This window comes from Periplaneta americana, chromosome 15 (assembly GCF_040183065.1).
Source record: "Periplaneta americana isolate PAMFEO1 chromosome 15, P.americana_PAMFEO1_priV1, whole genome shotgun sequence".
Classification (NCBI taxonomy): domain Eukaryota; kingdom Metazoa; phylum Arthropoda; class Insecta; order Blattodea; family Blattidae; genus Periplaneta; species Periplaneta americana.
The window spans coordinates 11,406,255-11,424,527 of NC_091131.1; the positions used below are offsets into that span (position 1 = coordinate 11,406,255).

General features: G+C 33.5%; 1 protein-coding gene across 6 annotated transcripts in view; it reads left to right on the plus strand.

Annotated features, from left to right (window-relative positions):
• The first annotated feature begins 326 nt into the window (after positions 1–326).
• Positions 327–18,273, plus strand: part of tweek (transmembrane protein KIAA1109 homolog tweek) — a 278,923-nt gene continuing 260,976 nt past the window's right edge. For all 6 annotated transcript variants that reach the window (XM_069846680.1, XM_069846681.1, XM_069846682.1 and 3 more), the window contains exons 1-4: positions 327–681; positions 5,812–6,101; positions 14,994–15,137; positions 16,099–16,275. In XM_069846680.1, coding sequence (XP_069702781.1) covers positions 5,870–6,101; positions 14,994–15,137; positions 16,099–16,275 — 553 coding nt within the window. In that variant the 5' untranslated portion in view covers positions 327–681; positions 5,812–5,869. The remainder of the gene's footprint in view (positions 682–5,811; positions 6,102–14,993; positions 15,138–16,098; positions 16,276–18,273) is intronic.

Genomic DNA, 18,273 nt, shown 5'->3' on the forward strand with positions numbered 1-18,273 from the left:
TAAATAAATTCTAGGGAACTATGGAAAAAAAATTGAAGAAATGCAGTTTTTATTACGATTTCATATGCACTCAGGCGTATTTTTAATGATGCATACAAATAAGAGTTCGAATTCATCTTTTTGTATCATGACGGTAATACCAACCTGCGTTTAAAAACAATTATTATTCATAGACATAAATCAGTTCAGAACGAAAGCGCAGCAAATTTTTAGCATTGTTAACGCCTGTTGATTGAGTTCTTTGTGATTTAAGTGTATTTATTAAGATTGACGTTTATTTTATTTCCCTTTGAAGTGTTAATTTCGTCGCATAGTGGTGAATCGAGTGGTGATGGGGGCGTTGTATGAGTGGGGACTGGGAAGTAGCGTGGACTGAGTGGGGATCGATGAATTGAACAAAATAAGAACAAAAAAAGAAAGACAGGGAATGGAGGGATAATTTATTGTTATTTAATACTATTACTAAGCAGAAATACAAGTCACATTTATCATTAACACGAGTTCAATTTAACATAGAAGGAAATTATACTAAATGTACGAGGCTTTATTTAGTGATGATAACCTATTCGCCAACTGTCAAAATATCTATTTCACGGATAGAAATTAATAATAGCTTATTGGACTATGCAATTGCATTTATACGTATGAAGTGTAATCGAACGTTTTATTGCTGCGAACTAGGTAAGGTTTTGTGTATAATTATGTTTTATTATATAAGGTATACCATAGTGTAACAGAAAAATCAATTTCCTAACGTTGCCGAAAGTCAGTGACTCTAAGAACAACGAGAGCGATGACTTCATAAAACGATTCATTTATACCATTGTAATGCTTGAAGAGTAAATTTCAGATTCAGTTGTAGGCGCCTAACGTAATTAAAAGGTAACATTTAGCCTCTTTTATTAGCATCCCGGTTAAAATGCACAGTAATGAATAATAATACTCAAATTATGTTATTTCATTATTGTATTAATTTAAGATTGTGTATGAATGGCTTAATTATTTCTCCATGGTAAAGAATACTCTTACCCCTATATTTGCTGAAGAATTACGTAATTTTCCATGATCCAGTTATTGTTTTGATTGATATTGTATCAAAACGGACATATAACGATTTTCGTGCTTTTAGTAGGATACTGTTCTCTGCTGTGTAGGCCTTAACATCACAATAAATACGAGGGTGCAAAGGTCTGACGAAAACTCTAACCCTACTTAACTTTGGAAGAGTACACTAGACTAGGCCTAATTTAATTACTGAAATAGATCAACTGACCTGACATTTTTGTGAGAGGAGGAGGAGGAGGAGCAGAAGAACATGATGATGATGATGATGATGATGATGATGGTAACAATTAATAAGTATACATTGTCATTTTTAAGCTGTGCAAAATGTTGCAAGCACTGAAAACTACCATCACTTCGTCTGCAAAACATATAACAGCATAATTCTAGGAAGAAAAACAGGCAAGGTTGAACGAACATTTTTCTTATTACATTGACAACAATAGGGCCTACTCAGAGAAAATGTCACTGACACTGAAGTGTAGGGTTGCATTAATAAACAGTAGCTCAACAGGCAGAGAGGCGATAAAGATTGTTGCAGTGTCTTAACTATAATGCACTTTATATTGAATTGAACCAAAGAAGCCCTTAATAGAGACCTACTCTTGAAAAGCTCATTACAAAGTCATTATTACGCACCATTTTAAACAATTACTGTTTCGTGAAATTGATTAACAATACGGTACATAATAATTATTCATATGATAGCCTATTCATTTTAATATTGGAAGAGCTTAAAGATGGGCTCAAATTAGTTTTGGTTGGGCTCCAGCCCACCAAAACCCCCTCGCTGGCGCCACCCCTGCCAAGACATGAAGGGTCCAGCTTTCATTATGATGACTCTTGAATGTAGATAAATGTCCCAAGGAAGTTTACAGGCCTGTTGCTGGTAAGTCCAGTTAGTAAGACTGCCACCTAAATGTCTCTGGACTTAGCTGTAGCAGTTTCTTTCCAAGTGAGTGCAACAGTTATATTGCTGTGGCTGTCTTCAGAGCTTCGTCAGTAAAAGTAGGTTGTATCATGAAAAATTATGGATGGAATTTGGACAGGAGAGCATATAATGTGTTATCATGTACCGCACAACGGGAACAAAGCGTAGCATACATCAGTCATACATTACATCCAGGAATGCAGAAAAATATGGAAGTAACATCTTGTAAGAACGGAACCAGAAAGACTACCAAAGCATAGCCTATCATGAGATACCTATATTTTCAAAAGGCAAAAGAAGCTTAGGAAGATAAATGAAAAGATGATGCGAGACTGTAACGGACCAGTAAGAACTCGACTTATTTCACGATGATAGTCATCAAATTTTTCTGTAAGCTTGCTCAGCTAATAAATTCGACACATTTTCAAAGTAGGAAATTGTCTTAAGAATTATGGTGATAGTACTTTCACCTACATACCGAAAGGTCAATGAAGTTTTTGTTGGTCATGAAAATAACATTGTTGGTTTGTTTAAATTCGAAATATAAGCCATCGGTGTAGCTCATATGGCAGTGCATTTGCCTGCTGACCTGGAGTTGCACTCGGGTGTGGGTTCAATTCCCACTTGGGCTGATTACCTGGTTGGGTTTTTTTCCGAGGTTTTCCCCAACCGTAAGGCGAATGTCAGGTAATCTATGGCGAATCCCCGGCCTCATCTCGCCAAATACCATCTCGCTATCACCAGTTATTGACACTATATAACACAGTAGTTGATATGTAACATCGTTAAATAACCAAGTAAAAAAAAATTTGAAATAGGCCTATTATTTTTTCTCAAGTTCTTCAAAATTCTAACAATGTCATTAGTTCTTAAGTTGTTTCTTCTCGTACTTGTGGATTTTTCGTTACCACTAAAGTAAATATATATTCTGTAATTTAATTGGTGAGAGCAACAGAGAAAAATTACATCCATTTTACAAAACTGAAGTTGTATTGTGAAGTGAAGAAAAACAAGTTAATTTACAACTGTTTCTTTAAGAACATTTGACTGTTAAAATCAGTAGCTTGCAGGTTTTATAAATTTACAAAACACAATGAATTGCAGTTTTATATTGACATATGTTATATAGTGTTAAAGTGTTAATAAAAATGAGTGAAATAAAAAATTGAAGTGTAAAAGTTAGGTACAAATATCTCTGAAAATACCGCCACAGTTCAGTGTTAGAGCACTGAACTTATGTTGTTGTTATTGTTTTCTAATGCCAGGCGTTTGACAATAATGTCATTTGACCTCTTGGACTCCAATATTTTTCAAAGATATTATCATGGTCAGCCACTGAAGCACAGATTTTGAGGTGTTCCGAATCCATTTCTTGTGCACTGAACTTATAATCCAGGGGCTTGGGTTCAAATCCTGCTAGAACCTGAATTTTTAACTTGTCTTGAGCAAGCCCCTGTTCCAGGCAAAAAAGGGGTTTTCTCCAGGTATTCCAGTTCCTCTATGGTATCCCAAAAATTTTTTCATCACATTCATTACAACTGAAATGTTGACCTACAGTGCGTGGTGCACTCTGGTTAGTCCCTAGCAAACTAGATGGTCTAATCTTCTCAACACTAGTGACATCTGTGAACCAGCTCGCAAGAGTCAGGGCGAATGACAGCAAGTTAGGACCCCACCATTGGGCGTCGGGGGAGGGGGGAGAGGACATCTTAAAATATTTAATCAATAGAACTTGAAGGTTCAACAACTACATAGTGAATACATAGCCAAATAACTTCATTCATCCTATTTAACTTTTAAAACTATTATATCTTTCTGTTATTTTTTATGCTTATTTTTCTCAATAAAATCAATTACAGTACAACCTTCTATGTAATCATGCTGATTAATACGTTATTGGTAAAAGTCCAGTAAAAGTTACTCTGACAGGTTTAATTACTAAAATACACTCCAGAATCAAGTACAGAACAGTTTGAAACATTATAGGGCCTATATAATATGAGACAGTACTGCAGTGGAATAGAATTTTAATGCAAGAAACATAAGTTTTACAAAATATCATAACACACTTTAGTGTAACAGAAATAATCTGCCATCTTTTCTTGTTTTTTAGATGAGTTTTAATTTTTTTCTGATTTTAGATCGCAGATTTCTTAAGAGGGAGGGGGAGAGCGTAAATCGAGTAAAAACGGAAATGAAAATGTTAATCCCCTCCCAAAAAAAAAACACATCTCAAATTATCCGCAAAGCGAATTATAAGTCCATGGGAACCATTAATAGAGTTTTTAAACCATCTTAGTGCAAAGACATACAAGAATAAGAGCTTATAAAACCTTAGCGAGACCATTGCTTACCTATGGGAGCGAAGCTTGGACTATATGTAAAAGAGATATAAGCAGAATAACAGCTAGCGAAATGAAGTTCATGAGAAGAACAGCTGGATACACAAAGTTAGACAAAAAAAAAAATGTAGATATTCTTCAAGAACTTCAAATCTCTTCGGTTATGGACCATTATAACTACATATAGAAATAATTGGCAGCAGCACCTTCAGCGTATGGATTGATCCCGCATCCCTCGTCAGATTTTGAATTACCATCCAAGAGGAAAGAGATCTTTAGGAAGACCACTCAAACGATGGCACAAGATCGTAACAGGCCACCAGGCCTAATACGTGGGAGGAAGAAGATGATGATGAAATATGTACTATTGTTTGAATGACTAGCAGGATACTCATGTAGCTTATCAATTGAGGATGTGCATACTGTTTGCAGGATGTTTACCTTATTTGAGCCTTTTATCATAAACTACGTGACAGATACATGAGACTGACATGGTGTGGTCATCTCAGTTTTGGGTCTCTATCTAACGAAAGTATGTGGCACCCATTGACAGTGGACGAACATCTTTGCCCTAGAAAGGATTGGAACCCATTACCTTGGCTTACATATATTGTCAAAGCTGCACCTTGATCTTTATGTATATCACGAGTGGCATAGAAATAACTACTTATAACATTTTGCGCACTGCAATATGATTGTAAGGAAAAAGCTCTGAAAATTCTTGAAAATGTTGCCAACAGTTACGTACTACTGAGCACCAGAGAAGACTGGAAGAAACTTTATATCTTGTCTAGTTTTATACCTAAGATGCATGTATCCAAACTAGGCCACACTATGTACTTAAAATTAATAACAAACAATTGAAATAAAATTCTCAAGAGAAAACAGCACACAACAGACTTTGTGTCCCCTCAGTAAAGTGAAAAGTACTGTATTTGCTTACTTACTTACTTACTTACTGGCTTTTAAGGAACCCGGAGGTTCATTGCCGCCCTCACATAAGCCCGCTATTGGTCCCTATCCTGAGCAAAATTAATCCATTCTCTATCATCATATCCCACCTCCCTCAAATCCATTTTAATATTATCTTCCCATCTATGTCTCGGCCTCCCTAAAGGTCTTTTTCCTCCGGCCTCCCAACTAACACTCTATATGCATTTCTGGATTCGCTCATATGTGCTACATGCCCTGCTTCTGTATCGCACCATCTGTCCTTAAGTACTAAATGCGATAACCTATCACTGATAAATTCACCTACTTAATTAACCTTTAAGTTTCAATTTCTGATATTCATTTAAGCTGGAAACTATTAACAGTTTGTAAAGTATTGAGTACTTATCATGAACATTTAGGAATTATTTGTGTGCATTTTATGTAATTATTGTATAGGTTGTGTCTGTGTAATTGAAAATAAAATTCACTACAATAGCTCACATTTTGAATTTTGGTGCACACACAATTAATTCTTTGTTTCAGAAATGGCGTGAAATAAAATAGTTTTCCTCTGTTCTATTAAAAAAAAAACACTTTCATCATGGAGCCTGAGATAGTGACGATTTCCAGCATGGATGCCAAGGCATTGCATATGAATGCCAGTCATCTGGAGGATATTAAAATGGACAGCAACTTTGCATGGATGCTGTGTTCACTTGTTTCTACCATGGCGTGGGTTATTTATATAACTTATTACAATTCAAGAGTTATCGGCTATTTCATAACACGCTTATTGAACAGACTATTTATTAGAGAAGGCTACATGCATGTAGGTAAGTGTAATTTATATGAAGTTATTCCATATACAGGGTGTTAACTGTGTGGGGAACCTTTGGCGATTGGATAGAGGACTTAAAAAAAAAACAAGCAAAAAAGTCATGTGAGGCTGGGTGCACACACAATCACACACGACGTGATGTGGCACAAGACTACGTTTTGCTTTACAATGTCTCGCGACAGCTTAAAACTGTCTGCTTGTGATAATTGATTTTCTGACTGTGTGAGTTTGGAAAATTGGCCTAGACTAGAAAATGACGTCAATGAAAGAGGACTGTCTAGGCCTATATGAGAAATTCTATTGTATTTAGTTATTATTTCCTAAAGATGCTTAATATGCCTAAAAATCTATATGATTGGAAGAATCTTAAAATTAAATACTACTAATGCACTGCACACACGTTATTTTGTATATTTATGATTTATTTCACGACTTGCAATAAAGAAATATTATACAAAGGAAACAAAAGACAGATCTAAAACCTACATTATTTCACGACTTGCAATAAAGAAATATTATACAAAGGAAACAAAAGGCAGATCTAAAACCTACATTATTTCACGACTTGCAATAAAGAAATATTATACAAAGGAAACAAAAGACAGATCTAAAACCTACATTATTTCACGACTTGCAATAAAGAAATATTATACAAAGGAAACAAAAGACAGATCTAAAACCTACATCAACACAAACAAAATACACCCAAAGCTACACTGCACATTAGAAATTGAAAACAACAAATCCATAAATTTTCCAGACATCACAGTAACAAAAGTAGACAACAAACACACATTCAAAGTATACAGAAAACCAACAACAACATACATACACAACACATCCAACCACCCCACACAACACAAACAAGCTGCATTCCGAACAATGGTACACAGACTACTCAGCATTCCAATGAACCAACAGGATTACAACGAAGAGCTAAACACAATCAAATACATAGCACAAGAAAACGGATACAACCCCAACATAATAGACAACATAATACATAAGACAAAACAAAACCACAAAAAACAGAAGAATACAACACAAACACAAGAACACAAAAAATACATCACACTAACATACGAAAACAAAAACACACACAAAATTGCAACCTCATTCAAGAAATTAAATTACAACATCGCATACAGAACAAATAACACTCTACGAAAACATCTCAACACACAAACAAACAAATACAACCACACAGGTGTATACAAACTCAAAATGTAACACCTGCAACAACTTCTACATAGGACAGACAGGCAGATCATTTAAAACACGTTACAAAGAACACATCACGGCCATAACAAAATTACAAAACACCTCCACATATGCAGAACACATCACAAATGCCAACCACACCTACAGAGACATCAACACAGACATGGAAATACTGCACATCCAACCAAAAAGCCAGAAACTCAACACACTAGAACAATATGAAATATACAGACACACGAAAACACACCCCAACGATATTCTCAACACACAACTCAATTTCAAAACACATACACTCTTTGACTCTACACTACGAATGCACCCTCACAGGAAACAAGAGGCGCCAAGACCAACAATGACCAGTTCTGAAGATGACCCAAAATAGGTCGAAACATGTTAACAAGGTACGTGAAAATTTAACACAGAAAGTTCTTATCATACATATTCCGAAAAGAAAAATAATGTATTGAATCAATAATGAGTGATAGTATAGAGCAGAGAATTAGGCTTACTACAAATTATTATTATTAATTATTATTCACCTGGTGCTTTCATCTCGTTTGCAATTTCTCACATATTTTTAGAAACCACATTATTGTCGTGTTATTGTTTCAATGATTATACAGAACGTATCTTTCCTGTACTAAACAACTAATTATCTGCATCGAGCTCCATTATGAATAATGTGGATTACACAACAATAGTATTCATAGATAGTGAAAGCGTGCAATCATAGCCACTACTAACGCATGCGCAGCTATCAATCTCCTCACGACGAACTTCAAGCAGTCATTTGATATTGTCTCTCCGTGTCTCCTCGTAACCGTCGCGCCACATCTGATTCTGTGTGGACCACATCATAAGAAACCAATAGGAGACAAGTACCATCAGACAAAATGTCGCATCGCACGCCACCATGTATGATTCTGTGTGCACTCAGTCTTACATTTTAAAATTCCTTTAGAGAATGAAAAGTTACATTTGTTTGGATAAAATGTCTGCCATTTAAAGGACAAAACTAAAATTTTTTCAATCATTTATTATCATAATACACTGCTCTGTTAAATTGACCAAGCATATTGGGAATTAAATTAATGGCTTTTCCAAAACATGCTATGGATTGTTTAATATAAAACAGTCTTTATCTCGGAAAGGAAGCAAAAACGAACAAAAATGTATTAAACTTTTTTGTTTGAAATATCTTAAAGAATAACCCCCTGGAATTAATGACATTACTTATGGTTCACTGTGTATATTAAGTCTGGAAGGTTGGATAATCATGAATAGATGAGCAAGTAGGAAGTTTGTTCACATTAAGAGAATAAACATTGATGGTAAAGTAAGTATTCCTGGATGAGCAGAAAATGTTTTACAGTGAGTTCTACAAGAGACACCACAGATAATTCTCACAGCTCTTACTTTTTTTTTTTTTTTTTAATGAACAACTTGGAAGCCGAAGTATAGTTGCCCCACAGAAGGGTCCCGTATCTTATGTAACTATAAATATGAGCATAATAATCCGTAACTAAAGATTTATAGGATAAAGTTTGCCTGAAGATTCGTAACATGAAAATTCCTTTATTAATTTTATTAACAATATATTCAATGTGTGTGCTCCATGTGGACATGTAAGACGTAATAATATAGAATGACGAGTTTTTCTTTATTGGCGTCACTTGTTCAAACCTGTTTTTGGGCAGCTTATTAAACAAAAATTAGTTGGACCAGTGCGAATTACGGATATATTATTTCTGTAGCAAAAACTTCCTTTACTTCTGATTCAAATAAAATAACACATCTAGAATAATGAAAATAAACTATCAAAGAGATAAAAAAAAAGAATGAGTTTGTCTCCAGATCAAACCCTAATCCATTCGAACCACGTCTAGTCATTTTACCACTGCGCTACAGAGAACTGTATACTTTTGTTGTTGAACTCGTGGTCTTAATGTGAAACTAACGTAATTGGAATCGAGAATCGATGTTTTATTCACAACAAAATTCTTAATAGGCGGTACGCTTATTTCACATGAACTATACCATCATGTTTTGTAGTTACGATTTTTATTAAATACAAGACTGCTTGGAATCTGAGTTACGATTTTTTGTCACCAAGTTGAAGAAAGAATTATTATCGATTGGTGTAAAAACCTGAAAATGTCAATTTTTGTCAGTTACACAATAGTTCACACTAAGCTCTCAAATTAGGTCACTATAAGTGCTTTTATGTTCGCTATGTGTTACGTTTCAATTCTTAAGTATTACACAAAAAGATGTTTTATGCAATATAATTATTTGAATCAGTACCTAATGAAAATGTGTTCCTAACGATAAAATATGAGAGAGCGTAGGTAAGGCTAAGATTACGATCAAAGTTCATTTCGTTACGTTTCGTTGCTTTCATCCGTATGTTGAACTTCTACCGAACGTTCAGGGAGGTTGTGTATTATGACAACTGTTATGGCTGGGATTACGATCAATGTGTTTGCGTTACGTTACGTTGCCTCCGTCCTAATACTTCAATTTGTTGAGACGCATGACATTCAATATTACAAAAATATGTTACGACAGAATGTTACTGATTTTTATATTTTAGTATGGCCCCTGATCACTATATGACAGATTAGCTTTGACGGCAACTTTTTTTTTTTTAAGATGTTTTTAAGTACCGGGTCTCTTGGACCCTTGCCTTTTACAAAAATATGATTTTATAAATTGAAATGTAAATAGGTTTTGTTAAAGAAAATTGAACGGCAACTTTTATATCAAGTTTACTATAGTGCCATCTAGCGACAGTAAAAGGAATCACGTTATAATTCCCATATAATAAAAACATCTTAAAACTAAAAAAAATGGAGCAACTGTACTTCCATCTAGCGGTTGTTTTAAATAGACGGTGGCGATCCTGGTGGTTGTTCTCTTCCACATGCTACCGTTTTTTAACATTGCGATGGCCATTCTGTTATATACGTGATCAGGGGTATGGCTGTTAATATTACTGCGTTTTACAAATGTAATCTTCATCTTACGTTGTTTTGGTGACGTATATACGTCCGTTGATGTGACATATTAATGAATTTAAATTCATTACTACTTTTGTCATTGTTTAATTGTGTATTTCACTTCACCCCAGATCACATATGTAACAGATAGATCATCGCTATGTTAAATTCGTTTGCACTTTGAAGAGAACAACTGCCAGGATCGCCACCCATCCGCCGTAAACGAACACGAGATGGCAGTACAGTCGCTAATGCAATTCAAATGGGAATTATGACGTGACTCCTTATGTAACAACTAGATGGCAGCGTAGTAAACCTGACAAAAGTTGTTAACGTCAAACCCTATAAGGCCGACCTATATGGGCTATATATGATCTAGGCTACTACTAAATAACTGGATTAGTGAGAATTACGAATATATTATTAATGAAGTAAAAACCCCTTTATTTCGGGTTAAAATAAAATAACGTATCTAAAATAATGTAAATTATTAAAAAGAAAAAAAAAAGATAATACACCAACCTGAGGTTCGAACATGGGTCCAATTACGCCATGATCTTTCACTTTACCAATACGCTACAAAGAATTACGTAGTACAATTGTTGAATTAGGTGTTATGAATGCTTTCATGTTTGCTACCTATAATGTTTAATTTTAAACAAAAATGTATTTTATGCCGAATAGAATAGATATATTCATGGAACCTGACACATTCAATCACGTTTCGTTACGGTGAAGTGCGTTGAAGTTTGACAAATACAAAGATCGCTCCTCGTATTCTGTAATTTTTAATTAGTATTATTTTATTTAATATTTCAGTAGCATGGCCTTAGTCTGGGATTACGATCAACGTACGCTAGATAGTCAGCTGTTTCTGATAAACTTTGAATCTTGAATTGCATGAAAAACCTTGTTTGTTAGAGACGTCATAAATAAAATATTATAAACTAGCCGTACCCGTGCGCTCCGCTGCACCCGTTAGAAATAAATATAAAATAATTACATAATTAAAATAGGACATTTGATCCAGGAAACATTCGTGTGTGATAGAAGGATAAATCGTTTAATATGTTACTTAATTTAAATTGCATCCAAATAATTAAAATGCGATCATTTTGGTCCAGAAACACTCATTTGGTGCAATGACAATTCCTTTAACATGTTTCTTAATTTTTATTACATGCAACCATAGTTTAATGAAGATTGACATCATTTAGATTTAATGTGTATATTTTATTTTACTTGTTATAGGTTTCCATTGAAATATGGTAATAACTTAATTTTAACCCTTGTTTTCTAGTATTCAGTAAATGGCGCTTGGCCCACTACGGTTCTGAACCCATCAAATAACTTAAATTATATTATATAATATTACATATTATATTATATTATATTGTTATATTATATTATATTATATTATATCATATCATATCAGGAGTTACTGTAATAACATTATAGCATTATGTCCATCTAGAGAAACTACACTTTCCAATGGTGAAATAATAATTAATTATACAAATCGGTTAATTTAGCTTCCGATATTACTTCATACAAACACAGAAACATTCTCTGTAGGCTATCTTTCATAGCTTTCGATTGTTGCTGTCCAAGGCCCCTTATAGACGAAGTTATTTGTTTTTTAATTAAACGGCCTTACATGGCAGTTATTTTAATTTTAAAACTCATTTATCTCATTAAATATCAGTCCTATCAAAATTTTTCAAGGAATAAAACTTATCGCAAATTATTTTCAAAGAAACTTTTGTTATGTAACATTTTTCACAAAAATCAGTAATAAGCGAGATATTTAGATTTATTTAATTCAGGCCCCCTTATAACCTCCCTTTTAAATAATGTATTTTGAATGCCATATAGCCTAAAATCTAAGTTACAACGAACTTAATTTATATTCCAATTTTCATCGAAATCCGTTCAGCCATTATCGCGTGAAAAGGTAACAAACATACAGACAGACAGACAGACATACAAACAAAAATTTCAAAAAAGCGATTTTCAGTTTCAGGGTGGTTAATTATATATGTTAGGACCAATTATTTTTGGAAAATCGAAAATTACCAGAAAAATTTCGGCTACAGATTTATTATTAGCATAGATACATGTTAACGACGTATTATAATAGAATGGCGTTGATACATACGTAGTGTTCGACTCAAGGGCAGATCTTTCTCTGAAAAACCCAGCATTCTCCAATCTTTCCTATTTTTTGCCTTCCTCTTAGTCTCCTCATATGATCCATATATCTTAATGTCGTCTGTGACGGTGATAATGATGTAATAATGATGTGACTATACTAGCTGGACCAGTGTGAATTACGGATATAATTCTGTAGCAAAAACCCCCATTTACTCCGGTTTCAAATAAAATAACGCATATACAATAATGTAAATAAACAGTCAAAGAGATAAAAAAAAAGAATAAGTTTGCCCCAGGATCGAACCCTGGTCCACTCAAACCACGTCCATTTATTTTACCAGTGCGCTATAGAGAGCTACGTATTCTTGTACTTGAATTAGGTCACTATAAACGATTTCATGTTTGCTGTCTATTCTCATAATTTTTAATGCTTAAATATCACCCCAAAAAATGTTTTATGCTTTTAAATTACTATTGTTTTAGTAAATGGATTTCAGTAAAAAATACTTAAAAAAAAAAGAGGTAAAACAGACTGTGATTGCATGACGTTCAACTTACGAAACGATCAGTGTTCGTTTGTGTTACGTTTCGTTACAGCGAAGTTCTTGGAAGTTTGACAAATAAAAGGTTGATGCATCTGACTGATTCCAGACAGGATTTTTTGTCCCCAAGATGTCACGTCCCTTGGCGTGCTGAGAGAGCGTAGCAATGAGTTCAATGACCTCTCTGAAACTGACGTACACCTTAACGTTCGGTATGGGGACCGAAAATCCGCTCTCTGCTGATTACTGTCAAAGTTAGAATGAATGAACGCAAAACGGCGTTAATTCATCGTTTAAGGGTACTTTAAAAAAAACATTACTGTTGGTTGAAAGTGTTTGAATAAATTACACAGGAGATATTGCAGTGACACAAGTTGTTTATTATTATTATTATTATTATTATTATTATTATTATTATTATTATTATTATTATTATTTCCATATAATTTCCATATAATGGCAGTTGACACTAGACATATACGTCAACATATATGCCTAACTTGGAGTCAGGCCGTAAGGGAAACACTGAAGGAGGGGGGTTCGATCCGGTGCTGTGGATTAAATTCGGCGTAGCTCAGTGGTCAGAGCACTTGGTACGTAGAACCAAGGACCCGGGATCGATCCCCGGCGCCAGAGCAAATTTTTCTCCTCAAATATTAAATATTAATTAATAATAATAATAATGGTTATTTTTTGTCATTGTCATTACTATTATTATTATTATTATTATTATTATTATTATTTCCATATACTTAATAATATAATAATAATAATAATAATAATAATAATGGTTATTTTTTGTCATTGTCATTATTACTATTATTATTATTATTATTAATAATGTTATTATTAATTAATTAATTCAGTCATTCATAGTTTTCTGCCCAAGGGCAGCTCTTTCACTGCAAACCTAGCATTCTCCAATCTTTCCTCTTTTCTGCCTTTCTCTTCGTCTCTGCATGTGATTTACATATCTGATATCTTCTTCTGTCCCAAACTTTTATTGTTGTTATAATAATAATAATAATAATAATAATAATAATAACTTATTTATTTATTGATATTTATGTGCTGGACAACAGCCATAGGCCAATAAAAGTCTAGCACAGTGATACAAATAATGCAATAAAATGAACAACTATGGTACACATTACATAATAGAGATAACAACAAAATAAAGAATATAGATTACAATGATTAGTTTACAAGAATTAATACTATTATATTTTATGGAAAGGAAATGTTATGTTTTATTTAACGACGCTCGCAACTGCAGAGGTTATATCAGCGTCGCCGGATGTGCCGGAATTTTGTCCCACGGGAGTTCTTTTACATGCCAGTAAATCTACTGACATGAGCCTGTCGCATTTAAGCACACTTAAATGCCATCGACCTGGCCCGGGATCGAACCCGCAACCTTGAGCATAGAAGGCCAGCGCTATACCAACTTGCCAATCAGGTCGACTTTATGGAAAGGAGTTGATTCATACAAAAGTATTACCAAAATGTGTAGAAAGATAATGCAATTAATATTAGCAAAGACATTGCCATGTTCTAATACTTCTATACATTGAATGGATCGAAATCGCCAACATGTAAGTTAGCATGTTTAATACATCTGGAGACTGGCGAGGAAGTTTATATTATTATGTTATTATTATTATAAAAATTATTATTATTATTATTATTATTATTATTATTATTATTATTATTATTATTATTATTATTATTATTATAAGTTGGTTGAATGAAAACACATTTTTTAAATTTTATGTGAAATAAAAAAATATCGACGTAAAAGCATGGCTATGCTAATATGTAATATTTTTTTTAACGACAATCTGGAAAAATTGCGAATGCACAAATTTTAGATTATAATATAAGAAACAATAAACAATGAATCTAAGATTTAGATGTGATTTAGGCGTTTGATCCCTGTTGTAAAGGTTCGTTTTTGTGTCTGTTTTTAAGGTTCGTTGACATGCAACGTGCTATCTGGGAAGATAATGTTCAGGGACGTTATATACATTTGTCATGACTATACAGTAAGAGTGCAAGATGGCTGGCTCATCTTTCGTTGGTGGAGGGCATATGTGCCTAAGGATGTGTCTGAAGGTATGAAAGATGATCGACAACAAATTATAAAAAATTCACTATTTCTTTTATTTTAAATAGGCTTCCACAATATTAAATATCATTTTATAATACAATTTAACGTTGTAAATAAGTTTTGATTCAACAATGTTAAACAATTCCTCATACATGTACCCATGACTGATATTTTTTTAAGTTGCAAAGATTGATATTTATTGAAAGTTGCAAAGATGTGGTAAGCTGCAGAATAGAGAAAAATGTCTATAGACAGTACATATCGGTCTACCGAACAATATGTATAGTGAAATTTAATTATTTCTTATAATTTTATTGTAAAATACTGCGTTTTTAACACTGATAGTAGTCTAATAAATTATTTGTTTACATTTCGACTGAACGTGAATGACATTGACAATGACCTTACACTCAACACATACCAATACACGATAGACATACGACAGGGTAACAAGAGTTTGCTTCAGCGTATTTATCAGGCAAAGTAAATAATGTCTCTATTCTCTTTTTCAAAAACGTTAGACTTATAAAACACATGTTTTCTCAGAAAACTTTGACAGATACAGGAAAACTTTGACTTTTTTCTTCAGTTATTTATGCTCTACCACCAATATATATATTTGGCTATTTATATCGTATACACCCTGTAGAGTAGAAGTAACTTTTCTTTCACTAGCATGAAAATGTATTTATGATATTCATAGTAATACTGTTACGTGATACTAATGCTTATGTGGAATAGAACAATGAAAATGTCACTTGTAACTAGTATGCAGTAATAAAATACAGGTAGTTTTTCTAGAATACAGTTTTCTCATTTACATTGTTAACAGCAAATTTATTTGCAAAGTACTGTACTCATCACTTCTGTGGAAATGTCCCTGTTCAGCTTGTTTTTAAATTGTTAAAATCACATGGGCTACTGTATTTGTATTCAGTATGAATTTGTTAACATTTCATTCCATAGACTTGTCGCATTCGGACACGCGTCTCTCTGTAATGCTGAACGGCTTCGAGCTACATGTGTACAACCGTTGTGAGATGTACGGGAACCTGGAGAAAGCATTTGGTCTGGAACCTCAGATGTTCCCGCGGGAGGATGACTCTTCTGGTTCTGGTTCTGGTGGTGCGGAGAGTAAGAAAGGTGTACCACTTGTTGTGTTTAGTTTATAGGAAAGCATTATCTTTAGAAACAATATTAATTTCGATGTACAATTGAAGAGTGTGATCCCAAAACGTGTTAAGTCCATTTTTATGAAAGGACTGGACTAGTTTTTGTACCCACTGGTCTATGGAATGAGCGAGTTTTCAAAAGACATGCACAATAGCACAGACTTTTAGACAAGGATTGACGTTGTTTTGTAAGAAAACATGCTTAAAATATAATGATAGAGGGCTAAAACATAATCACATATATGTGTAAATTAAGAAAATTGGCCAAATGGACTGAGCGCATTTTGGGATCACCCTCTTTAATTGTGTATTTCGTGTATTGTTGTAAACATAACTGTTTTACATAACATATACAGTTTATTTCATGAAGATACGTCATAAGTTTAGGATGGTTGTGAAGCTGTCATGATTACAAAAAGTTGATATAATCATGGATTTCATTTCGAGGTTAAGGAGCTGTCTCCATTTAGTTGATACAAGTAAATACGCCACTACTATGAATCATGTGTTACCATATATGATTTCCTGTGACATGATCGCGATTAAATGTTAGTTGTTAAATGAGGCGTGTTGCAAAATCAGATACATCACTTTTTTTTTTTCGAAAATGAGTTAATTTTATATTTCACTAGTGGCTTGTGCAGCAAATGCTGCAAACTAAGTTCATTAGACGTTCAAATAAACATTTTTCAGATATATTTTCAATGAAGAATACCAGACATTCTGAAAGTTATTTGCTTCCATAATAATGAAAGATACTCTCTCTCGAGCCATTACTGAAGAGAACCACGCATATAAATATCTACACCACCATTAAATATATGAAAAGACCCAACCCCACTTGATTAATAACTATAAAAATATTTGATTTTTAATAATATTTTTATCTTACGTAAGTTTTATAGCTTTCAGTAACATATACTATATATATACTATATAGCTGCCACTCAGTAAACTATAGAAATCAAAATCTAATTTAAGTTATTCTCTACATCTATTTATATAACCCCAAAATGTTTCACTTTCATATCATCAATATAGCACTAATATTAATGAAAAATAGTCACACAATAATATTTCATTTCTAATGGTAATAATGTCATCAAACCACCTCAAGTTTTGTAGCTTTTAATATCCAATACACAGCTGTACCCAGAAAATTACACACCACAGAAGCGAACCTGTAAATTATTTTTAGTAAGTTAAGTTTTTAATAACCAATTTAATTTGAGCTCTAAATATGTCAGCATTCTTGCATATCATGGCCTTCGTGTAATATTGTTTACTGTAATGTGTGTTTTGTTTTATTCTGAAATGCAGTTAGCTAGTTCACAAAACTGACATCAGATGGATTTTGGAAAATAGGAAAATTATGTTGAAAAATTGACATTTCACTGAAAACTACTATTTTTCTGAAAAAACTTTTGAGTTCCAAGCTTCAAAATGAGGGGTTATTTATCAAAATATGTTCAGCCGTTTTCCCGTAATTTCCATTACCAGTTGAAATTATATATATAGATATCTTCATATGATTCTGCAACTGCTATAGCACTGTTATGCTTCAAAGCCAGATACAGCACATGGATTTGTATGATGAAAAATAGTATTGGTTGCAAATTCTTGGTTCCTTACAAACGTTTTTCCTTCATACAGAAAAATTATGTTTTAGTGATGTATCTGATTTTGCAACTAAACGCCTCAATTATCTGGTGTACGACAGAGAATGGGGATACTGAAACACGCAAAAGGAACAGTTACAAACATTTTGCACAAGGAACTCTTGTGATTCACACGCGAGTGCAAGAGTGTGTTAAGGTACAGAGTTATGAGCGTGATAATATCGACTCTTAAAAAATGACTTGACTCTTGAAGATCCTTACAGAGCATGATTCACAACCACAATCATTTAACAATGGTTCTCAATCCAGTATTATTTGAATAGTATTACAGGAAGGTCTTTCACAACTAA